General features: G+C 44.4%; 1 protein-coding gene across 1 annotated transcript in view; it reads right to left on the reverse strand.

Moving 5' to 3' along the window:
• Positions 1-2,501: 2,501 nt before the first annotated feature.
• Positions 2,502-25,567, reverse strand: part of MYO16 (myosin XVI) — a 465,799-nt gene continuing 442,733 nt past the window's right edge. Inside the window, exon 36 of the mRNA XM_029938403.1 lies at positions 2,502-3,882. Coding sequence (XP_029794263.1) covers positions 3,655-3,882 — 228 coding nt within the window. The 3' untranslated portion in view covers positions 2,502-3,654. The remainder of the gene's footprint in view (positions 3,883-25,567) is intronic.

A 25,567-nucleotide genomic window follows, 5' to 3' on the forward strand; every position in this document is an offset into this window, starting at 1 on the left:
TTTTATGTGCAGTTAAAAACGATTTGAAAACTGTAATGAAATTACACTAAGCTTTTACTTGGAGCACAGTGGTTGTTTTCCAGCTACTTTGATGGTTTTTGTTTTGTTTTTGTTGTTCTTTTTGAAAATTTCCTGATGAGACTAAAAATAAAAATAAATCCTATTAACTTCTAGATAAAGATCTACATTACGAGGTTGGGGGGGATCAGTAGCACAGAATAATAGCCAGGGGAAAATATGTCCCACTGCAGAACGTTACTATATCATAACCTTATGCTCTTTATTGTGACATGGGTTGAGTTTGATGTCTTGCTGGAAATTGACGGCAACAGAATTTTGACAGAAGTATCTGTCTTTCTAGACCGTGGAATTCATGACATGCTTCTTATGCAACTTATGTAATGTTCATATGTGATACTCACTTACAAATATACGGTTTTACTTGGTTGTTGCTTTTATTGGGTAGCTTTATGTAAGCATAGTTTGGCTAAATTAGGTGGCACCATTCGAGAATAGTAATGATAATATTTTTCCACTCTAGAAAATACATTTTAAATCATTTTAACCCACTATAAACATTTTGATAGTAGTTTTTAGAGACCACTCATAAAGCATTTTTTAAAAAAGCAATAAGATTGGGCAGTGTTTGAACACAGGGTAATAATTCATACCAATTATATTGCTAAACATAAGGTCTCAGGCCCAGTAATATATCATAATTCATACCTTATGGGCTGATAGCAATTAAACTACCATCACGAAGTATATTGCAAACATACATAATTGTTGAAATCTGGCTGATGTGGAGTAACGTTCGGTGTTTTATTTACCAGAACAGTACCTCCGTTTGTTGTTGACAATGTTGTAAGCATTCCGAGCCATTCCGGGAGTCCCTTTAATAGACACACAGACTCGGACTTCGTGTCATAGTGTTATGAACTCCTAATACTGTTTCTATGATCATGGCTATTAAGGCTTTTGCGTCTGGTGACTGTCCAGTCATGCCAGAACAGGGACGACGGGATGGTTCGAAGGTGAGGTCAACAGACGCCAGATCTCCCCCCAGCTGTGAGGAGACAAACAGTGAACGGAAAGGCCTTGCTTACTGACTTGGGAAACTGTGTTCCCGAAAGTCTGCAAGGGGTTTCGCCTCTGCCTCTAGAAGGTCAACAAACATGAGGAGACAAAGGGATTAGGAGACTGAGGACGTATAAAGGCTCCCGGGACGCCCACGGTGCCCCTAGCGGGTGGCAGTCGGGTCACTGTACACCTACAGAAGCCCTACACTGGGACCAGGTTCACGAAATAGATGGTGGTGTCCTTTGCACCCACACATGCTTGGGACGACCTCCTTCCTTAAAACTTTCCATGGAAGTCTTAGCTCAGTTTCACGCAACACCACGTCCCCACAAAGTCATTGAGTTGGAAGATGTTACAGACACAGTTCGATGTAATAAGGAGAAAATTTACGCATATCAAGTTAAAAGGACACAGACTTCGGGACCGTAAAGTTGAGGGGTGATGTTCTGACAGCCTAGTAAAGCTCTGCGCTTTAAGTCCAAGACGAGCAGGTAGATGAGACTCGCCATGGAGGGTTAGGCCCGCGTTAGGAGTGGCGGCGTGTGCGAAGCACCCAGAGCCGCCATAACAAGTGCGCAGTGCGCTTTTGAAACAGGTTTGCAAAAGGTGCAATGCTTGAACGGTTTACTTTTCACTTGTCCGAATAAATATACTAAGTGTGTGTGCAGGGGGAGGGGGCTAGTTCAAACGTTTGATCCAGTGTAGACATTAAGTGTCTACCGGGTGTGAGAGTGGATAAGGAACCATGTACATCAAGGAAAGTTGGCTTCTTTCCGTTGCTGGGCGGCTGAGATGAGAAGTCAGGCGTCAGGCGGAGAGAGGGGCCTCGGCCTCGGTGGGTGGGGCCTGGTTGTTGCTAGGCTGGGGGTGGAGCAGAGCGCTCCTCTGTTCCGCGCCATCTGTAACGTGATTTGTTGACCACGTGTTAACTTGGCCTTTCCTGTTTTCAGTCTTCTGGGGCTTCCACCCCTGGGTCTTGCCCGTCCTGGAGGAGCTGGCCCTGGGGACTAGTCACCTTCTCCCCGTACTAAACAAAGCCCACCAACCCAGGGCCCACACTCAACAGCCTCCTTTGTTGGTTGCTCCCTCTCCTGCCACTGACCCCTCTCTCCTCACCCCCCGCTGGGGGCCAGGTACCAGATAACTAGGGACAGCCTGGAACACGGAGTCCCCCCGAAATGATTCAAATTTGCCAGATCCTACGCATGCCCTACCTCGCCCAGCCCTTCCCAAGGGCATCATCATAAAATCTTCGGCCCCGAAGTTCCGTGTCCACCTTCACCGCCCAGCCGACCCGGGGCTTCTCCCCAGGCAGGTAGGAAGCTGTTTTAATGGAAACCATCTCCACATCTGGCGGCCTCATTATTAGTCCTAAATGACAAACATATGACTTTTAAAAACTGACACGTGCCTGTATGGCATTATGTCTGGGTAATCCATGAAGTCTTTATTCTAGTCCACTGGGGCCCGCAGCCTGCAGGACCCGGTGGGAGGAACAGAGGGCGGGCAGCGGGGACGGCAGCAGCAACACCTAAGCACAAGCGGAGGAGCACAGCTGCCCCTTATTGGTCGGGGGACTCCGCAGAGGCTGCTCTGCACGCAGCGTTCCTGGCAGCGGGACAGCGCCCTCTGACGGCAGGGCCGAGGACGTCCCCGCCGCCGCTGAGGACACACAGCAGGGGAGCCACGCGGCCCAGAGGGGACGGCCACCCAGACACAGCCTCTCTGCCCCCGGCCGCAAGTCTCAGCGCGATCCTCCGGGTCTCGTAGACGTCTCACCGGGCGTGACCCTGTCACCCCACCAGCTGCGGAGGTGAAGCCACAGGTGTCTGAGCTCCCGTGACCCATGGTGACCCTAGGAGAGGACGCCGTGGATGGAAGGAACTCACGACGCACGTAAGCGGAGACACAGCACAGGGGGGTGCGGCCTCCCCATCAGGGAAACGGAAAACTCGGGGCTCGGCGCATGCGCGTGCAGGCTGGACACGGGCGGGGCCGAAGCGAGGGCACTCTTGAGGGGTTTCGGTCCTTCGGGTTAAAAAAGAAAAGCGTGTGGAGGAGAGAAAATTCTAGAAACGATGTCTTTCAAACGTGTGTTTTGAAGGGAGCACCACCGATTGCATAAAGTTGTAAAACGGCAACAAACATGTAAATCGGGATCAGCGTTGTCAGTCCAGGGAAACACCACACCTACAAAGAAATGGAACGTGTGTCCCGTACAGTGTGTTCTAGGAAAGCAACGGACGCGGGGACACGTGGTCGTCTCTACTGTACAGCGTGCGCACCCCTCCTCGCCCGCACCTCTCCCTCCCCCACGTCTTTCCAGGCCCTTTTCTGGCCACGTAGGGGCCACACAGCCCGAGGGCCATGGAGCCTGGAGGTGGAGTGTATCCCACCGAACGGGCGGGGAGGAATGCGCACAGGCAGAGCGCGCAGGGACGCACACGCATGCGCGTAAGTACGCGCAGAATCTGGCGGCCTCTGCTGGCCTGTCCTGGGTGGCACTGGGTCCACGCTGCAGGGAGCACCGGAGATGGGGTGGCAGTGTTGCTCCTTGCACCTGCCGTGCGGCCCTCACATGGTGGAGTCCCACAGCTCGGAAGGCAGCCGGCCGCAGGAGGCCCCGTCGGGCTTCTTGACCAGCGTGGGCTTCTTGCAGGGGGGAGGGGGAGGTGCCCTGGGCTCCGTGGGGTGCAGGAGGCGCTGCCAGTCTTCTCTCCCCTCGCAGAGCTTCCGCCTCCAGTCCAGGAGCTCCTGCAGGGCCACGCTTTCGTTCTCTGAGAGCCGCAGCTGATGGATGACCTGCGGGGGAAGGGGGAGAGGAACAGCAAACGCAGTGAGCAAGCGGAGCGAGGGGAAGAGCCACGCCAGGGCCGGGCGAGGTGGGACTAGGGCTCAGGCGCTGCTGGGAGGCCTCCAGGCCCCACTGCCGAGAGACCGTCCTGCCGCTGGACCGGGGGCTGCTGAAGTAAGATGGCAGGGCAGAATCTGTGCGACACGTGCCCTGGCCCGGGAGATGAGCCTCCAGGCGATTCCAGAAACTCAGACCTGTCTTTGCCCTCCGTTACTATACACCTTCTAGGACATCTCATACTTTCCCCTCATTTATCACAAGTGTAACGCTGTAACGGATGTTTTTGGGTTCTTCGAGACTCGCCAGATGCTAAGGTTCCGCCCTCCCAGCTGTGGGAACGTAACCCTACTGACTACAGCGCATTAACCCAAGGATGGAGCCCTGCTCTGGAAGGTCTGTTCACGGTCAGTGCTAACAGAGCAACACACTAATACAGAAAAGGTTTCCAAGAGTTACGTGTAGCAAGGCATAGCCACTGCAAGGGCCAACAGGCTCGGACGAGCAGGACACCTGCAACCTCAATGGGGAGTCGGCACACGCTCTGTTTTGCAGCAGCAAATCAAAGCAGTCACCTCATCTAGCAGCCAAGTGCTCGCTGACCTTGTGGCTACAGAGACAGATGAGGGCAGCGTCATGCCGTGCAGCTGCCTAGGCCTCTCCCTCTCACTTCCTTAGGGTACCATTTTTCTGGCTGCTCTGAAGTGAGTATGCCGAACATCATGGGATGTGGGAACATGGAAACATTCAGAAGGAACAAGATGTCTCAGCCCACTTCCAAAATACCTCCTGCTCTGTTCTGGGGCCCCTTCCGGCCTCCCCAACAACACAAAAGAGAATACAGGAAAGCAGGACATAGCAGTTGGCTCCCGGGTGAGGGCAGTCACTCAAAAGCAGCAAGGCCGGTCAGTGTTCCAAGATAGTTCTAGAGCAAACACCTCAACCCGCACACATAGGCCTACTGTCTACGTACAAAAGAAGTATTTAAAGCTGGAATAAAAAAGATGGGCAGAAGGTGATGTGGTGGTAAACTACAGAAGCCAGGAAGCCAAACCCATATTCGGAGTGCAGAACTGGTTTTCTGGAGCTGGTTACTAGCAAAAAGAGGCCCCTCGAATTAGATGTACAGACAATCAGAAAACAAACAAAAAACCCCAAGTGTGGAAAACAGGATTGTGATGGTCCAATTCCTGAAGCAACTTCCAGGAATCAATGCTGAAGGAGCACTCCCATCCCCCGTAAAAGGGTATTTTTCTCCCGTCTCCAGGACCGCACCAGACCAAACTGGAAATGAGGCATTCTCTTGTTGGGAAGGTTTTTGTGGAAGCCAGACTGACCCTACAGTCAGGGAAGTAAGCCCAGAAAGGGAGGGTGTAAAAATTATTATTTATTTATTTTGAGAAAGAGAGTAAGCTGGGAGGGACAGAGAGAGGGGGAGAGAGAGAGAGAATCCCAAGCAGGCTCCATGCTTTCAGTGCAGAGCCTGATTCGGGGCTCAAACTCACAAACTGTGAGCTCATGACCTGAGTGGAAACCAAGAGCCAGACGCTTCACCGACAGCCACCCAGGTACCCCCAAATTATTATTTAAATAAACACTTTAGAGTAATTAATATGTACAAGGTGATTTGCTAAGCACCTTAGAAACATTAACTCAGCAGCCCTCCTGTGAGCTCTATAAAGCAGTACCACCCTTTTGCAGGTGAGGAAATTGAGGCACGAACAGGTAAAGTGTAATTTGCCCAAAGTTTCATGGAAAATGGTGGAACCAGCCAGTCAGGCTCCTCTGTACTCTTAAGTGTTTCTTTAGGCTGCTTACCACGGACTGAACACTGTTGTGCAGGGTCGGATACATGCTACCGACCACTGTCCCTCTGCCACATTCTCCGTTGTTCCCTTCCTGAGTGGGGTCCCCTGAGGGCTGTGTGCTTCCTCCGCTCCTGGACTTTAGCTCCTCTGCTCTCTCTACCCTTGACGATGACATTTAGCTTCAATCCCGTTCACTCTCTGAGTTTTAAGTTTAAGTTTTAAGTTTTGTGTACTTGCTCCCCCCTGGCCCATGTTTAGCATGTGGTAGTGATCACTGAAAAATATAGTCATGGGGTTTATTCATGGGAGAGAATCTGGAACTCTACCGTCTCAGCTGATTCCCCCCCCCCCGCCCCCCGCCACCAAACGTCCTTAAGAGATCATCTTCCTTAAGTATCATAGCTTCATGTTGATCTAACTAGAAACAAAACAAAACTTTCATGTTGGCGTAGGATTTGCTAGGTCACGGCAGGTTACTCACGGCTCTCATTGCAAAGAAGGAAAAAAAAAACAAAAGAGATCAATAAATTACCAAAATCATATATTTAGAGCATCAGAAAGCTCTGGCAAACTGAGAACCACAGAAGCTGAAATTCTGGATGGGGAGGACCTTTCTGAACAGATCATTACCAGCTGCTTTTTCCCCCCCTCCTGAGACATTTGCCAATTCTAAGTTCTTTTGTAGGTCTAGAGAGCCCTTTCTAGAAGAGAGAGAAATCGTACAATGTGTTACAGTTGTATGAGACTAGAGACACAAATAAGGAATTTGAGGACCCTCGAAGGATGGCCATTTTCCCCAGGACCCATGTGTTAAAGCCTGCAGCTGGCGGTTGGCATGCTGCCTTAGGCCAAAGGCTTCTCCAAAGCAGCGTGTTATGTTAGAGCAAATATCTGACCGGAAAGATAGTGGCCTTAAGCACCTGGCTGGCCTCATCTTTAAGACCTGCAGATTTTGCACCGGAGTGGGGCACGAGGGCCTGGGAGCTCCAAAATGCACAGCCAGAGCACATCTGTGCTCTAGCAGGGGCTGAGGAACACAGAGGTCTGACAGGCTCTGGGCCGAAGCCTGCCCGGTGGGTGCTGGCTGGAGATCAGAGACGGAGCAGACACAGGCTATTTCTCCACCGCAGCTCAGTCTGCACGGCCCTCCCTGCCTCAGCCTCCTAGTGGGATGGTGGAATTTCTTGGGTAGAAGACGTAATCTGCAGGGGTGCCTGGGGAGCTCATTCGGTTACACGCCAGACTTCAGCTCAGGGCATGATCTCCCACTTTGTGAGTTCGAGCCTTGAGTCAGGCTCTGTGCTGACTGCTCAGAGCCTGCTTGGGATTCTCTCTCTCCCCCTCTCTCTCTGCCCCTCCACTGCTTGTGCTCTCTCTCTCTCTCAAAAGCAAATAAACTAAAGACAAACATGGTCCGCAGCATCTACAGTTTGTTTACACACAATGATTAGTGTGCGATCAGAAATTACATATGGAGAGACAAGGACATTTACCAAGAGTCAAAGGATACAATGGATTCACAGATGATCCAGATTTACGGCTGGCTGATACTGACTTTAAAGTACCTATGGAGAAATGCCTCAGAGAGAGGAAAAGATGGATAAATAGAGGAGAGAGTGGGCAAGACCAACCTAAAAGGAGATCCAGAAGTAAAGGATAAACAAAGAATGTGGCAAGGCAATATCCCAACAGGTAAGTCTCCACAACTTGCAGAGGGCATCACCGTGCACACTTAAGAGGCTCAGTGAACCGCACAAAAGGCAGACCACACACAGACCACCGCCAGCAATAAGAAAACACAAGGCGGATCCCAGGAAAACAAAGGTGAAGCAAAAAGCTTGAAAACCCTAACAAAAAAGACACATTGCCTTAGGAGGAACAACAGTGAGAGGGAAAATGAACTTTGAGGCAGAAGCCAGGAAAAAGCAAATCACAGGTTAATTCACTGGAAGAAAGGAATTCAGCCTAAACCTCTATTTTCAAACAAAAATACCCCTCAAAAATAAAAGTGAAATAAAGATCTTTTTAGACAGTAAAAAGGAGGCTATTTGCCATCAGAAGTCTTCCATTTTTGTTTTGAGGTGAAAGAGAATGATCCTGGATGGAAAATAGAAATTTAAGAGAATTAAGGACAACAGAATTGAATCCAGGGGTAAATAGAAGTAATATGCATGGAATGTCTTGCAGACTATAAATTATCTTGGAACAGGAATGCATGCTAAACAGCCATGGCAGAAGCCAGGAGGGTCTTCCTGGAGTTCAGAGGTTCTAAGGTTCTAGCAGTGGTAAGAAAATGGCCAAAGTAACAAAATTCTTTAGGAGGCAGTAAGTCAACAATGCATGTTTGTTTCTCTAGCAAAACCACAGGAAAGACAAGGAAAAAAATGCATAATTAGGAAGTTATATACAGAAAATGCGAAAGAAAAACTATTGCATTAATTAAAAGAAATCACGGAGGGCACAAAAAGAATACAAAAATGGAGGTCCAGTCTAACAAAACTGAGAAGAGCCTAAAAACCAGACAAACGGAATCCAAATCTCTTCCCAGAAGCTGGTATCAGTCTTCTGCGGCCCGAGGGCTCCGGCTGTATCATGTCCTCGCGGGTGCCTCTGATAAGCCTCCTGCTCTGTCCCCTCACCAGGCACAGGGTTGACCCTCTCCACATGTCTTCTTCCTACCGTCTCCAGCAGAGCCCTTCATAAGGACCAAAGGTAGACGCGAGATGTCACGCTCCCCAAAGACTTCCCTAATAGGGACACCCTTGCCGATTGAGTCACTGGATGGCAGTCTGTGGAGGTGACTCCCGTGACTGCTGGTTTGAGGCTTGTGGGGAGGGGTCTTGACATAAAAATGCCCCAATCCCCCGAGTTACTGCTTCACCGTTTTGAAAAAAGATAAATAAAGGCTCTCTATCCTTTCAGAGCTCGAGTGTTTACTAAAAATATCTGAATTCCCAAGTACATTATAAAAGGTGAAACTTCTATACTCAAACCATTAGAAAGCATTTTCTTAATGAGGATATTGATGTCTTGAATAATGGAGTAAGTAAAGAAGACAGCCATCTTTGATTCAACAACCAAGAGCTTTCTATGCTTCCTTGATAAGCAAAAATTTGACTGATGTTTGCAATAATCAACTAATGCTCAGAATAAACCCTTTCATCGAGAGAGCCCATGGAACTTTATTGTCTATTATGGAGATTAATAGGTATTGAGTAAAGTCTAATAGGCACATAAGGATAGTTGGCAGAATGGTATAAATGCGATGTTAAAATACTAACATTATTGATCTTTGCTTAAAAAGGAAAAACAATTTTCACAGCTTATTCCTTAGACGAAGGTTAAAATTCTGTGTAAGGATACACGGTAGGCCACTACTTTCAACATACCCAAGTTCAGAGGGCAAGTTAGAAAGATTGTCTGTGAGGCAACACAGAGAAGATCAGGAGGTGAGTGCAGTGTGCAGGGACCAATAATGTTCATTCTGCTTTATTTCGATTTATTGCCTTTATTAGATTGTGAGGCGTAAAAACCTTATTTGTCACAGGGAGTAAAAGAGCTTTAATATTTTAGAACAGCAAACAAATGCAGCTATGGATGTCATTTAAAGGTGATCAAGTAGGGGCACCCCGGGGGCTAGTTGGTTAAGCTCAGGTCATCATCTCATGGTTCGTGGGTTTGAGCCCCGTGTTGGGCCCTATGCTGACCGCACGGAACCTGCTTGGGATTCTCTCTCACTCCCTCTTTGCCCCTCTCTTGCTTGTGCTCTCTCTCTTTTAACATAAATAAATAAACTTAAAAAAACAAAAAGGGTGGTTGGGGCGCCTGGGTGGCTCACGCAGTTAAGTGTCTGACTCTTGGTTTCAGCTCAGGTCATGATCTCACAGCTTCGTGGGGTTAAGCCACGCATCCGGCTCTGTGCTGGCAGCATGGAGCCTGCTTGCGATTCTTTTTCTCCCTCTCTCTCTGCCCTTCCCCTGCTCACCTTGCCTCTGTCTCTCTCAAAATAAATAAATAAACTTCAAAAATAATGGTGGTCACGTATTATATAAGCACCACAAAATATGCACCACACACTATTCAGCACTGCAAGCACATCTAAGTCAGGGTTTCTCCATTCTTTAAATTTCATGTCCCATCGGTAATAACAATAACCCTCATAGCTGCCTCTGTCGTTGTTTCCTGTTTCGGGATAAATTAAGCATTATCATTAAAAAAGAAATAACAATTTTTTAACAAAAACTTTAGTTTTGGAAACAGACTTGTAACTACTGAGAACATTCTGGTGGCTTCCAGAAGGGGAGGAGCTGGGGGGAAGGGAGAAATAGGGGCAGAGAATTAAAGAGAGCACTATCATGATGAAAAAATTATTTTGAATTTAGTTTTGGTATTGGAAGGGAACATTTCTTTTCAGGAAGAGAAGAAATGACGCTGGGGACCGGGGATATAGCTGGAAATGAAGGCTCCGATTTGTTGGCTGGCTAAAGGATGCCATATTGGTACCTTTTAACTTCAGGCTTGTTTGCCATTGCTTCAAAGATTTGTCTCCACCCCATGTCACTTCAGACAGCTAGTCATTTATTTTCTTTTCTGGCATGTTTTGTATTATCGTGTTTGGACACAGAATCATTATCTTTCAGAATCAGAAAGCAAGTGTTGTAACCGGGCACGTAGGAATTGTCCCATGCCTAAGAGCGCCGGCACAGTGTATCACCTCTGTGCTTCACGGACATCACAAATCTCCTGCTTGTTTTTCCATATAGTTTATTGTCAAGTTGGTTTCCATGTAACACCCAGTGCTCTTCCCCACAGGTGCCTCCTCCGTGCCCACCACCCCCCTCCCCTTTCCTTCTCCCTCTTCAGCTCTCAGTTTGTTTTCAGGATTCAAGTGTCTCTCATGATTGCCTCCCTCCCTCTGCCTAACTCTTCCCCTCTTCCTCTCCCCATGGTCCCCTGTTAGGTTTCTCCTGTTAGACCTATGAGTGCAAACATACGGTTTCTGTCCTTCTCTGCCTGACTTATCTCGCTTAGCACGACACCCTCGAGGTCCATCCACGTTGCTACAGATGGCCAGATAAGGAACTTTTAAGCATGCGACACATGCAAGTGTCAATGCATTGCACGTGGCATAGAGATGGAGTCGCTCAGAAAGAAGTTTTTAAACCTTTCTTCCCCCCATTTACTTGGGAAAATGGGCTTATGGAGGAGGGTCTGGAGAAACTTCACAGAGGAGGAAGTACCATTGGATCTGAGTATTGAAAATTGAGGTTGCCACCGGTTGGAAAGAGGGAAGAGAATAGGCAAGGAGAGGCATCTCCACGGGACTTGAGGTAGACAAGTGCCAGTCGGGACACTGGACTCCATCCCTCCCAGAGACCGCCAGTCCACGAGCACACCGGGCTGGCTGCGGCTCAGGCAGCGTGGTTAGGGCCCAGCTCCACAGCGGCAGTGCTTGGTCAGAATCTTAATTTTACTGCCCAGTGATCATGACCCAATGCAACAGCGCCTTCATCTGTAAAGTGGGGCCACAGTAACAGTCTATTTCCACAAAACCCAGGAGGATTTCCATGAGTAATGCGTGTGGGCCACGTCAAAGAGTGAGTGAAAAGAGTAGTGAGCACCCTGTGAATGTAGGGTATTGTGCTTTCATCATCATTTGCTCTTTGACGGCGGAAAATCCCTAAACATTGCTGAATTATGAGTACCCTGATGAGTCAATCAGAAACCATTAAATCAAAACACTGCTTACAACTTAGGGCCCTAAATAAAAGATAAAATTAAAAATAAAAAGAAATATAAATATAAAGAACTCTCTTCCTTAGCAACAAGAAGCTCTCAAAATACTGAGCAACACACACACTGCATTTGTAAAATAACTATGATTTCTATATATATGATTTAAAACTTAAGAAAACTGTAGAGGAAGAAATGAAAGGTCCCGAGGTCCTTTAAATTTCAGGAGTAAGATAAAATGGGTATAAATAGATTTTAGTGCATAATTTAAACTGTTAAGTGTAATGTCACTGAAATTGAGATTTGTATATGCATTTTTGGGGGATCTTCAAGTTCTTTGGATGATCTAATACTTTTTGCATTTTTATTTTCATGGTATTTTTTCAAAATCATGCCTTGGATCATTTGAATACCTATGTTTAAAGCTAGTGCTCAGTGAGATTTTACTCTCTAACTTCGTATTTTATTTACAAGCAGGATGCCACACGGAATATCACTGATATGGTTTCGGGCTAATGAGGAGAGTAGATGTGTTTAATTTGCAAATAAGGCATCTCCTCCGAGAAAGCGAGAAAGCGCTAGGCGACATTTCAGCATTGGATGAGATTAATAGTTGCCCACAGATCGAGCGGAGGAAAGTGGTGGAGCCGCGGGCTAAGCGACAGCACTAGGCAGAAAGGTCGAAGTTCTTGGAATCTGAGTCAGTACCAGGTCCGTATCTTCCCCAGTAATCTCAGTCCAGCTAAAGCCAGTCATACGTACCATGAATGCCGTACATTCTGTTTGCTTTTGTAGGTCTCTGCCATATTGAATTTATAAATTTGCTTTGGTTTTATAGCTATAATGAGACCAGAAAGGATAAAGGCATTTTTTGAATGATGTGTGTATCTACATTTAATTACCCTTATAAGTTAACTTCAGAACTGTTAAGGGTTAAGGGGAATTTTGTTTTCATTTAAAAAGGGCCATATAGGGGTACCTGAGTGGCTCAGTCAGTAAAGCGGCCGGCTTTGGCTCAGGTCATGATCTCACGGTTCGTGGGTTCGAGCCTCACATTGGGCTCTGTGTTGACAGCTAGCTCAGAGCCTGCTTCGGATCCTGTGTCTCCCTCTCTCTCTGACCCTCCCCTTCTCACACTGTCTCTCTCTGTCTCTCAAAAATAAATAAAAAACATTAAAAAAATTTTTAAAGGGTCATATGTAATAGATAAGTGGAAAAATGTTGATCTGTGTGGGTAGAATTCCCCAGAGATAGACTATGTTGCTTGATCAGATCATGGGTGTCTTTTAGGGTCCCAAGTGAATAAACTAATCTCTGCTCAGTCAGCACAACACATCCAATGTACTTGGAGGGCTTAAAACAGAGTTCGTGCCTGAATGTCTGTGTGCAGGCTTAAGGGAAGGGGGAGAGTTTTATCATAACTGTCAACCTAGAAAGAATGTACTGAAAATTCAAGCAAATGGACATTTATTTGGGCAATCTGAATTGCAACGTGGGAGACGGATTCAGTGGGAACCTGGCTCGTGCTCTGAGGAAGACAGGACAGAGTTGCGAAGGCAGAAGGGGGTGAGTGCAGGTCTCAGGTCCTCCATATAAAAGAGGGATGGAGCAGAGCGTAACTCGGTTGGTTGGGTTAAGATGCAAATTCGGGGCTAAACTGTGCACCGGCTCCTCTCGAAGGGAAGGAGGCAAACAGCTCCCATGTCCTGGGGGAGAAGGACTGAGTCCAGGTGGAGGGCTTGCAGCTGGCAAAGAGGGCATTGCCCCACGAGGACGTGCAGAAGTCCCTCCTCTCGGGCGGCCTCCCTACGCTGTTGTCGGAGCCACTGCAGCCAGGCTCACTTGCTCTATATGGAAATCTTCTTTTAGTATATCAGTATATCAGATTTGTGTTTTCATTTTTTAAAATAAACTTAGGGGCAGTTGGGCACCTTATCCCCATCAGGGGCTGGGAAGGACAGGAAGAGGGTGCCTTCAAGTCCTGGCAAACTGACCCTGATCTTACACTTGAGACATAGTTCACACGTCACAGATTCTGATAAGACCCTTTCAAACAGCACACAAGCCTGGGAACTTATTAAAAATGCTCTGTTGCTCTGAAGTCACATGGGGTGTGGGTGGTCCCGACACATTAGTTACTGGGGATTCAGACATGCCTAGATGGCTCTGAATGGCTAGTGGGCGGAGCCACTGAAAGACAGCGGGCAGTCAACAGGGACTTCGGGCTGGCCAGAGAGTGCGGTGCCTTAGACTATCAGACAAGCTTTTCCTACGTGGGGGGTCTGTGAATTTGTGTCCCCACCCCGGATTTGCATGTTGGAACGCTCGCCCCGCGTGGGGTGGTGCTCTCTGTAGCTGGGGCCATTGGGAGGTGACTAGGTCATGAGGGCGGGGCCGCCACAAACGGGATTAATGCTTTTATAAACGAGATCTCACAGAGCCTGTGAGGACACAGGGAGAAGTCTGTACCCCGGGAGAGACCCCCCTCCTGCCCGTGCAGGTACACCGACCTTGGACTTCTAGCCTCAGAACTGTGAGAAATACGTTTCTATTATTTACAAACCACTGCTCTGTGGCATTTTGTTATAGCGGCCTGAATAAACTAAGACATCTCATGCCCAAAATTGTTATGTTTGGATGACATGGGGGAAAAAATGATAGTGTTGTGTAACAGGTACAAATCCCAGACTTCCAGAAAATGGAGCAGGCCATCTGTCCATTTAAATGCCTTTGAAAGCAAAATCAGTGCAGAATCTAATAATACACCTGGCAATTATTCTGTGATTTTTATTTTAAAATTTGACATTCGAAAGAAGGAGAAAAGCTTCAAAGCTTAGGGGCCAATTGCTATTCGGTGTGGGACAGCCGGAAGTCACAGTTCACAGGGCGTTGGGACAGTCTGGCCCTCAAAGGAAAGGTCAGACGGAGCCACCACATGGCCACTCAGGCCGGGCAGCATCACCCGAGTCACCCCCCGCCCCACCAAGTGCGCTGCACTGTTGGGTGGTGTCTGTGCTCTACAACCTTCGGTCAGTTTCGACCACCTCAAACCCATGGCCTCACGTTCTCTTTTCTGTTCTCGAGGACAGATCAGGTAAGGCAAAGCCGAGGCACCCACACTCCATAAACAGGTGCCTCGGAGCCCCTTCCAAGCTCCCAGCAGGTGTGAACAGATACCGAGCCACAGGAGACAAGCATTTCCCTGTGGGTTGAATACTTGTTCTCAAGCAAAATCCCCTTCTTTCTTCCAGGTTTGAACAAGATTACTTCAGCGATACTGTAATCCTTAGAAAATCGTGTCACTTGTAACACTGGCTATGTCTACCTCAACGACTCACCATAGGGGTTCAAAAAAAGGTTTTATTCTGTTTTTGAGAAAATCTTGCTAATTTGATATTGAGAAGTTCAAGGCATGAATCTATTGCCATTTCCGCACCTGGACTTGCAAAGTATTTTGTGCCTTCTAATGTGCAGAGATATCAGGCAGATATGAAGATGGAACTTGACAAAGGGATGTAAAGACGGAGTCCACGGAAGTTCTACATCTCGTGTGGGTCATTTATCATTAGGTTCCTCACATCTCAGGGTCAAAGTGACCTGGAAAGTTCTCTCACAAGCCAGAAAAAAACCCAACGTGGTGTAAAGGCTTAATGAGGTTTGTTACTTGTATATCTTTTTCATTAATTTTTAGTAGATTTCTATTGTGTCATGAATAGAATTCTATGAGATGAACTAATTAAAAAATGAAATATAATTTTTTTACTTCCTGTGGTTATGCACTTCTATGAATCATATTAATAAATGTAAATTAATAATTTGCTGCTGATTTTTTTTTACCTTAAGTCTTTCTCTTCCAGGATAAAAATAGACTTTGTTAAATAATTCATATGTAAAATCATGTTGCTGTTCATTTGTCACAGAATTGATTTTTCTATTGACTATTCACCCAAAGGTGAAAAGAGGCATTTACTGACATTTATGGAAATTAAAGGAAGGGAGCTTCTTGGCTGACTGAATAGTGAATATTAGTGTTTCAAATGCAAATCCCATTCCTACTTGATGCTAACAAGATGTTGGCAGAAAAAACATTAAAAAGTGAAATTTGAAAATCACAGTTTCTAAAGCCAAAGTCTACCTAAATAGACCCAAAAGGCAAGGCAGAAAAGAACATGTGATTCAAAAAAACATCTTTGATGAAAGGGTTGTATATTTTCATTCTTCTAAAATTTTTTTACTGTTTATTTATTTTTGAGAGAGAGAAACAGAGAGGGAGGCATGAGAGGGAGAGGGGCAGAGAGAGAGGGAGACACAGAATCTGAAGCAGGCTCTAGGCTCCGAGCTGTCAGCACAGAGCCCGACGTGGGGCTCGGACCCACGAACCAGTTGGGACGTGGTGTCTGTTCTGGAGTAAAAGGATGTATAGGACACAAAAAGAAGAGAGGGCATGTGGGTTGGGTTTTAAGGAGTCATATTTTTGTTCAGGTCTATGTTCACAATTACAAACAAACACGAGAGAGAAAAGTACCATGTGATGTGCTCTGGGATGTGAGAGTCGGCGTTGAATGGGCAATGGTGTTATGGGTACATGAGAATGGGGGGAGATATGGGGGTGACAGCGAGGGAAGGCTCAGACTGTGGTGGTGAACGACTCCAGAGCCTTTGGAGGATGGAAGATGCACTTGGAAGGATCTTCTCTCCCACGTGTTCAGTTTGCCAGGACCCTCACTTGCTTTTTTTACATAGGACATACCGTTTACCTCAAAAACATCTTTTTTTTGGAAACAACCACAATCTGTGTGCTATGGCCTTAAATATAATTAAACAAGAATGAGAAAAAAGCATGTCAGGAAACTGCCTATTAATAAAATAATCAAATCCAGGCCGAGTTTTAAATACCAGACAACCAGAAGAAGGACACAGTTTAGCGACTCCATGAGTCATAGAGTATACTGCTTGGGGGAAGTGATTCTCTGCCAGCAACCTTGACTTTTCCATCCAGAATGAAGTTACCGGTTAGAGGCACCTGCGTGAGAACTGGAGGTAAGAGAGACCCTTCTTTACAATCATCACAAGCAAAAAACAGCCCTACAAATATTAGAACACTTCTCAGGGCACCCAAGTTGGATTAACTTTGTCCCTAAAGAAAATTCAGTCCACTGGTTTTGAAGAATTTCTGAGAGACTAGTTGCTAAGAGTTATGAGTGTTACTTTATATAGATGGGTGATAGATAATAGATAGATTACATAGACAGATGATTGGTAGATATAGATATGGATATAGATACAAGCAATATTCCAATAATTGTATCATTAGAAGATATGATTTTTGATATCTTAAATACTACAGGGCCGTTTGGGTGGCTCAGTCAGTTACGGGTCTGACTCCTGATTTCTGCTCAGGTCATGGTCTCACTGTTAGGCGATGAAGCCCCGTATCAGGCTCTTCCCTGTGGAGTCTTCTTAGGGTTCTCTCCCCCTCTCTGCCCCTCCCCTGCTCGTGTGCAAGTGCGCACTCTCTCTCTCTCTCTCAACATAAATAAGTTTTGAAAAAAAGACTTCTTTCCAAAAATAGCCAATAAACATCACCTGGAAGTGTATAAAATTAATTGAAATCCACTTGGGCTAAAGATCTAGGCTTTTTATATCATTGACTTCATGAAACTTCTTCCCAATATCACAGTTCAGTTGCTTTAGACAGAGTCAGAAATATGAAATGACAGTTTCAAATAATAACATAATCACAAAATCAGAAAAGAATCTTGTCTATGAGGTCTATGAAGGTCACAAAATAATTTTTTTTTTGAGAGAGGAAGCACACACAGGTGTGTGCATGACCTGGGGAGGGGTGGAGGGAGAGAGAAAGAGAGAGAGAGAAAATCGTTTTTTAAATGTTCATTTATTTTTTGAGAAAGAAATAGAGAGAGAGAGAGAGAGAGAGAGAGAGAGAACATGAGTGAGGGAGGGGCAGAGAGAGAGGGAGATACAGAATTGGAAGCAGGCTCCAGACTCTGAGCCGTCCGCACAGAGCCTGAATCAGAACCCACGGACCGTCAGATCACGACCTGAGCTGAAGTTGAACACTGAACCACTGAGCCCCCCAAGAGCCCTGAGAGAGAATCTTAAGCAGCTCCACACCTAGTGCAGAGCCTGACATGGGGCGCTGCCTGAGAACTGTGAGATCATGCCTGAGCTAAAATCAAGAGTCAGATGCCGACCAGCTGATCCGCTCAGGTGTCCCTCTTTTTTTTTTCATAAAATAAATTCTTTCACCATAATTAGCTGACTACACTTTCCGCACAATGAACAACTTCCTGTTCTTTCCATCTGAAATTTGCATTAAAAAACGTTAGTCCCCATTCGCGCCCAGAGCACCGCACCTAACAAGTCCGGGAGTGAGCAGCACATGCGCCCGAGTGCCTCCGCCCGTTCTCTTTATCTAGAGCAGTAACAGGGCTAGTGGTCTACATTTTCTACTTACAGAAAAGGCAAGCGGTTACCCTTCACTTGTATTCAGAGTGGACCAAAGTTTCCCAACCTGGCAAATGGTTCTCAAGAAAAACAGTACAATACAGTCATAATTGACATTTTACATTTAGCCCTTTGCTATAGTTTATAATGAAGAAGTCTCCTTTATCTAGAATTAACACTTACTTATAACTGATGCTAATTCCAACTTCTCTTCATTTAATTTTTCTTTATTTTTGAGAGACAGAGAGAGACAGTGCGAGCAGGGGAGGGTCAGAGAGAGAGGGAGACACAGAATCTGAAGCAGGCTCCAGGCTCTGAGCTGTCAGCAGAGAGCCCGACGCGGGGCTGGAACCCGAGAACTGTGAGATCATGACCTGAGCCGAAGCCGGACGCTTAACTGACTAAGCCACCCAGGAGCCCCACTTCTCTTCATTTAAACATCTAGTAATATGTAGAGTTCATGCCCCGCCAGCCACACTGGCCACCTTGCAACTCAGGCATGGTCCTGTCTCTCAAGGCCCTTGCCGTCCCTGCACCTGGAATGTTCTACCCTGACATCAGCATGGCACCCTCCCTGCTTCCTTGCTTTGTCTCAATGAAAACGCAAGGACGTTCTTGTTGACTTTCTTAAAACTCCCCACTCAAGCCAACCTCCTTCCACACCCGCTCGTCACTCCCAAGCTTGCTTATCCTGTTTACTTTTCTTAATATGTTTTATTACCTTTTAGCGTTTTATACATCTCACTTAAATATCGTTCCTTGTTTGCTTTCTGATGCTAGATGTAACTCCCACGAGGGCAAGGATGTTTGTTTTGTAGACCAAGGTGCCTAGATCTGTGCTGGGCACAAGTTAGTCCTCAGTAAATATTTATGGAATGAATGAATGAACCTCTGAAAGTTCAATTCTGTGCCACCCGCTTCCTTAGAATTCAAAATACTATATGTAACTTATTATATGCTTTAAGTGGTTTTATACATTATGCATAAATATATGCATATAATTGTGCAGAGTTGTATACATGGAAAGCACATTGTTTTATACATAAAACATATAAAGTCATCTTGTTCTTTATAGCCAATATAAGGCATATTCCAGAGTCTTTTTTGTTGTATGTGACTTTTATATAACACGCCAGTTTTAGAGCCTAATCACCATATAAAATGTAACTCTAATATCCTCCAAACAGTAATGCAACTGCCTGTGAGTCTATTTACCAAGTTTATTGGTACATTTTTAACATGAGACTGAATTTAAATATCTGAATAAATTTAGGAAATATTCTATCAGTCTGCTTCTCTTAATTCATCAGAAGCTGCTACCACATGACACTCACACTGAGCTGGCGATTTGTTGAGTGCTTTGTGTTTGGAATGAAAAAGTGAATAAGATACATCCAGTGCATTCTCTATGTGGTCAAAAGTCCTAGGGTCTATACACATGCACATAATTATAATACAATGAAATAGGTCACATAAAGGAGATATGCATTATAGAATTATGGGAACCAATTTACAAAGGCAAATAACTACTTTGCTTAGAAGGAGTGCTCAAGGGAAGCCATCAAGAGGCAAGTAATATTAAAGAAGAGTCTAGAAGGTCAGAGATGAAATGCAGAAAACAGTCCATTTCAGGCAATGTACTCAGCATTGGGAGGAAGTGAGAAACATGGCCTCATGTTGTAAAAGGCGCGGGAGGATTGTTATCGGCACAGAAAAATGTAAAACTACACTGTGAATTTACATTATTCTCAAAAATAAAGTCCACGTAGTTTAAGCTCTTAATTGTAAAAAATAAAGGAAAAAAAAAATAAAAACGACCACAAACCACACACACAGACACACACATTCTCTAAACTTTGAAATATATACAGAGAGAGAGATCTTTATGGCAGCAGGGTAAGAGAATTTGGAGGAATGCCTTTCTAATAAGAAGGATTTTCTAAACAGTACAACAAAAGCACAACCTATAAAGATGTGGGTTAATCAACTTGACTATATTAACATTACAAATATATTTTTGGTAAATGCATCTTCTGGGTCACAATAAAAGAAGTCCACCTCAGTCTATTTCTCTCAGAAATTACAACTAAACTTTGGACAAAATGCACATGTATCTGAGGACCAGAAAATTTAACAAAAACATGTAAACTGTGGAGAGAAACCTAAATTCGGAGAATAAAGGCAGAAGAAAGACACACTCAGATTTTAAGGAAAACTAGGAGAATTCTTCAATCTGCTGTGAATGACCTGCTAAAGGAAGTTCTTGAGGCTGAGGAAATGGTACTAGAAGGAAACTCAGGACTTTAGGAGCAAAGGAGAGCTACGGAAATGATAAGTACTGGGATAATACAAAGAAGATTTTTCTCTACTGAAGTTGTCGGAAGCATGCAGGACAGTTTAAGGCAAAACTTGTAACACCACCTAGGAGAATATATTCAATGTATGTAGATATGATGTTTGTGACAACAGTAAAGTAGATGTAAAATATGTGACAACTATAAAGAAGGTAGATGTAATATATTTGCAACTGTGTAGATGCATGCTGATGCGGCATGTGTGGTAACTATAACGTAAAGATCGATGAAAGAGATTAAAAGGAACAATATGTTTGACTGCAAACAGACTACAGGTGTGTATCTATTACAACTGCTAACTCAACTACTAACACACACACACACACACACACACACACACACACACAAAGACATAGAGCTGAAATACCAACAGATAAATTACAACAGAATACCTAAAAACACTCAAAAAATCTGAAAGAAAGCATCATTGGAAAATAGAAGAACAAAATGGTGGTGAGAAACAGAAAAACATAAAAGGGACAGATCACATCCATAATTACATTAAATGTAAATGGTCTGAACACACCAAATAAAATACAAAGACTATCAGATTGGATAAAAATAAACAAGACACGTCTATATATTGTTTATAAAAATCACAAGTTAAATACAGAGACATATATAGGTTAAAAGTAAAGGGATGGATTTTCTTTGGGATGGGGAGGGGGTTAAAATGTTCTAAAATTAGATTGTGATAACAGTTGCAGAACCAGAAGAGCTTACTAAAGAACTTAAAGGTGTGACTTGTATGGTATGCAAATTATATCTTAATAAAGCTGTTTAAAAATAATTCAATGAACGCCTTGCAGACAACTATCAACAGAATGAAGTGATTATATTAATTTAAGGCAAAGTAGACCTCATAAAAAGGAATAGTAATTATCAGAAGTAAAAAAAATGCATAACGACAAATAGATTTATTCATCAAGAAGGTGCATAGTCTTAAAGGTCTACACACCTAACAACAAAACTCCCAAATATAGAAAGTAAAAACTGATTAACCTGAAAGAAATGTAGACAAAATCTCAAATATAACTGGAGACTTGGGGAGGCTCTTCTCTCAGTATTCAATAGAAGAAGTGGACAGAAAATCAGTTATGATACAGAACCCCCAAACAACACTGTCAACCAACCTGATCCAGATCATTATATGAAAATAGCAGGAATGGAAATTCCACTCAGATAGCCTGTATTCTGGGCCATAAGGTATTTTCTGATAAATTGACTAGAACTGAAATTATGCAAAGCATATTCTGAGATCATAATGCAATTAAACTAGAAAATTTTTTAAAAAGGTATCTGGAAAGTCCTCAAATATTTGGAAGGCAAACAACATTAGTCAGAGAGGGAAGTCCTAAGGGAAATCAGAAAACATGAATTGAATGAAAATAAAAGCAAAACATATCAGACTTTTCAGAATGCAGGTAGTACAGCAGCCATGGGAGCATACTACATTAAATACTATTAGAACACAACAGAAGGCATGAAATCAATGACCTATGCTTGCTATTTAAGACACTAGAAATAGAACAAATTAAACCCAAAGCAAGCAAAGAAAGGATATATTAAAGAGCACAGAAATCAATGAAACAGGAAAATAATAGAGGGTATCAATACAATCAAAAGCTATTTTTAAAAGATCAATAAAGTTGACAACCTTCTAGCTAGACTAAGAAAACACTGGAACCAAAGTGTTTGCCATGCATGCGACTGACAAGGAATATTACCCACAACATGTAAACACTTCTTGCAAATCATCAAGAAACTCATGACTACCAGTTTGGAAATAGGAAAAGATATCTTTGGCCTTAGTAGGTCTGACGGCATATGAAAACATACTATGGCGACCAGGGAAACGGAACACAAAACCATAACATGAGCTGTTTCACACTTACCATGTCAGTTAAAAAAAGAGAGAGAGATTAATTAAACTAAGTGACTTTAAGAAATAAAGTGGGGGGCAGAAACATTCCCTTTTAGTTCAACTATTTTGGAATAATTGGCAGTAACTCCTATGGTTGGAAATGCACATCCTCAGAAAGGCCGTATTTCCATTTCTAGGGGAAACGTTTGGAGTTTTTCCCCCAAATGAAGATTTAGTGGCACAACCTCTGATCGTCACCATATCATTGTTTGTAGCAGTCATAATTTGGAAACTTGTGTTTGATCAAGTTCTCCACTCCACTTTGTCAAATTGGAAACACGATGTTCTTAAGAAATGCCATGACTGCATCTATGTAAATCCTGTTTCTGGGAAAAGTTTAAAGTGGAGAAGGCATATTTACACCTACAGGTATGTTTTTAATTTAAAAAGTTGTGGTTTTTGTTTTGTTTTGTTTTTTTGTTTTTTTGTTTTTTTTGGTGTTGAAAGAGGGCTCCTAGAAGCACTGGTAAGAATGTGCCAATGACCGTATTACCTCTGGTAAATGTTTGTGCATCAAAGTCTGGGCTGCCGTACTGTCCCTGGGCATTCAGTATCATCCCCTTGCATCTTCCACGGAGCTCGTTGGATTAGGTTTCTCAGGACCCCAAGAGACACGTCCAACCACCTTGGGAAGACCTGGAGGAAGGCAACCTGGCTGCCAGAGGCACTGCTGTCTCCTGGGGTCAGAGGTGGCAGCAAGGCGAGACCCACCCTTCCCATGGGGGCTGGTGCTCCTGTGGCCTTTCCTCTTCCAGTGGACCTGCTCTCTGCTGAGTCTGTGGAGGGAACTTGAAGGCAATGTTGTGCGCAGAGCCCATGAGCTTCCTGCCTCCTGCCTCCCTCCTGCGGCTCTGCTTTAAGGCTTTCCATTTGACCTGGAGCTAATACTCAGAGTAAAAGAGCAAATGAGAGCAACGTGCATCAAAATGGGGAAAACACCTGAACAGCCAGAAAACAATCTGCAGAGTAGTTCAGAGTGATCCACTTATTACATCTTCAAAGCATACCAAGCTTCCATGATTACTAGTGGGCATGATATAATTTCTGGGTACATTCCTATTAGTAAAATCCAACATGCAAGCAAGGGTTATGCACTAGCTTCCGGATAGGATTCACCCCAGCGTGGCAGGTGAGGATAGGATATAGATTTCTCTAAAATGTAAGGTGCCAGAGCAAATAGGGTGAAATGTTAAGATTTACTGACATCGGGTGTTTTACTAATCAAGGTGCTTCCCCACCTAAGGATCTAGTATTCCACAGCAGAATGTTTTGAAAGTCACATACATGCCACATTTTATCAAAATCCCGGAGAAGTGCTGTGTCCCTGATTCCATCTAACCTCTTACATATCTTATTTTTATTTATTCATTTATTTATGTATTTATTTATTTTTTAAATGTTTGTTTATTTTGAGAGAGAGACAGAGACAGAGTGCCAGCCGAGGAGGGGCAGAGAGAGAGAGGGAGGCACAGAATTTGAAGCAGGCTCCAGGCTCTGAGCTGTCAGCACAGAGCCCGATGTGGTGGTAAGATCATGACCTGAACCGAAGTTGGACGCTCACCCAACTGAGCCACCCCTACATATTTTAGGTGTAGGATCTACTATATTAGGATCAGAATTAATGTTCAGAATACTGACTTTGACAAAAAAAGAATACGAAAGTAATATAGCAAACATTCTTTTTAGGCACCCGCTATATTGCAAGCTGTAGGCTTGACATGTCACATCTATTTTCTTTAATTGATTTGAAAACTATTTGCTACTTTCTATACCTACATGTTAAATAACAGTTATGGGGTTTATACCCAGGTCTTTTTGTTTGCCTTTTCTTTTTAATTTTAAAAATTAAATTTAGTTAGTAAGTGACTATCGAGGAGAATTTGTACTCAACCACGTTTTCTTGGCGGCCATGTTTCTTCCTCCCTCCGACAATGGTGTCGGCTCACCACAGCCTTCCCATCTGGAAGGCGAGGATGTAGAGATGTCATAAGACCTTCCTTCTTACTTCTCATTCTTCTCATATTTCTTAAAATTGAATTATCTCCTCATTGATAATAGTCAATGTGTTCACTAGAAAAACATCATGCATTTGAATGCATTTAGGCTATCCATAGGTGTGATTTTATGAAGGAAAAATACAAAATATGAGATTTGGTTTTGTCTTTTGTTTTCCAGATTTCTCTATATCTATACAGGATTCGTCCCTTCTCTGTTGAAAACGCTGCCACTCAACTTATACCATCAAATTAATTTACTGCCTTTGTTTCCTGCACGTGCTCTGGAAGTCAGGAGGGGCGCAGGCTGACTCCTGAAACCTCAGCTGTGAGAGAGCTCCCTCTGCTAGATCTCCTGTTTGCAGCTTCTAAATGAAATCCATATACATTTCCTTTTGAAACAGTTATCTAATTTCTATTCCCTATCATGTGCTTTGGAATCCTCCCTTAATGGTTGACTGTGTCGACGTTTTGTTATTTTATCCAGCACGGTTTCCCAGCTATGAGGTACATGGGGCATCCACATGGCAAATACGATGAAATGCTCTGAGAAGGCTCTGGCTTTAGTTCGTGCCCCCGCAAGGCTCCAGTTCATTGATATGTGACATTGCAAGAGGTTACTTTGATGGTTCAGTCAAACAAACCACAGTAACAATTTCTCTCTTGTTTGTGGATCGATTGTGCATTGATTACGTTATGGCTTTCTTTGGTGCGTGTGTTCCGAGCGGGCTAGATGCTTGCTGAGCTCTTGGGTGCTGGATTCCCACCATTTCATCAGAGACCATCACTGATCTCTTACGATGAGTACTGGAACATGGCCGATAGTAACAAGAGCCTTTTCCGCTCTTTAAAAAATGATAACAAAAATTGGGTGATGTGGTAAAAGCCCACAGTGAAACTCAAAGTTCATGAACCAGACACTGTCGCTGAGGAGAGCAGACACCAGAGAGGAAGCAAATGGTGAGGAGTGGAAGGAGGTAAAGGTAAAACGAGAAGGCACACACGTGAGGTTCGCTCAAATGAGAAAAGTGGCCCATTTCTCAGTATCAGGTGTAGATCCCTAAGCAGGTGTACAAAGCGACTTCAGTCCAAGGGCAAGAACTGAGAATTTTATTTTATCCATCCCCTCCGTGTACCTCCCTGCTTTTGCCCGCCCATCCCCCACAGGGTTCAAGGTTTTGCTCTATTTATAACCCACGGGGTTCCGGGTCAGGTTACCAGGCCTTCTGAGTCAGCAGAGGATTGCAATCCCAGTGAGAAGCGCTAACTCACTCTGGGTTGGAAGGTGTTTCCAGTGTTTCCTTTGCTGCTGAGTCAACTACCACTGAGCTACATGGGACGGATCTCCTGCTGAA

Source organism: Suricata suricatta, chromosome 4 (assembly GCF_006229205.1).
Source record: "Suricata suricatta isolate VVHF042 chromosome 4, meerkat_22Aug2017_6uvM2_HiC, whole genome shotgun sequence".
Classification (NCBI taxonomy): domain Eukaryota; kingdom Metazoa; phylum Chordata; class Mammalia; order Carnivora; family Herpestidae; genus Suricata; species Suricata suricatta.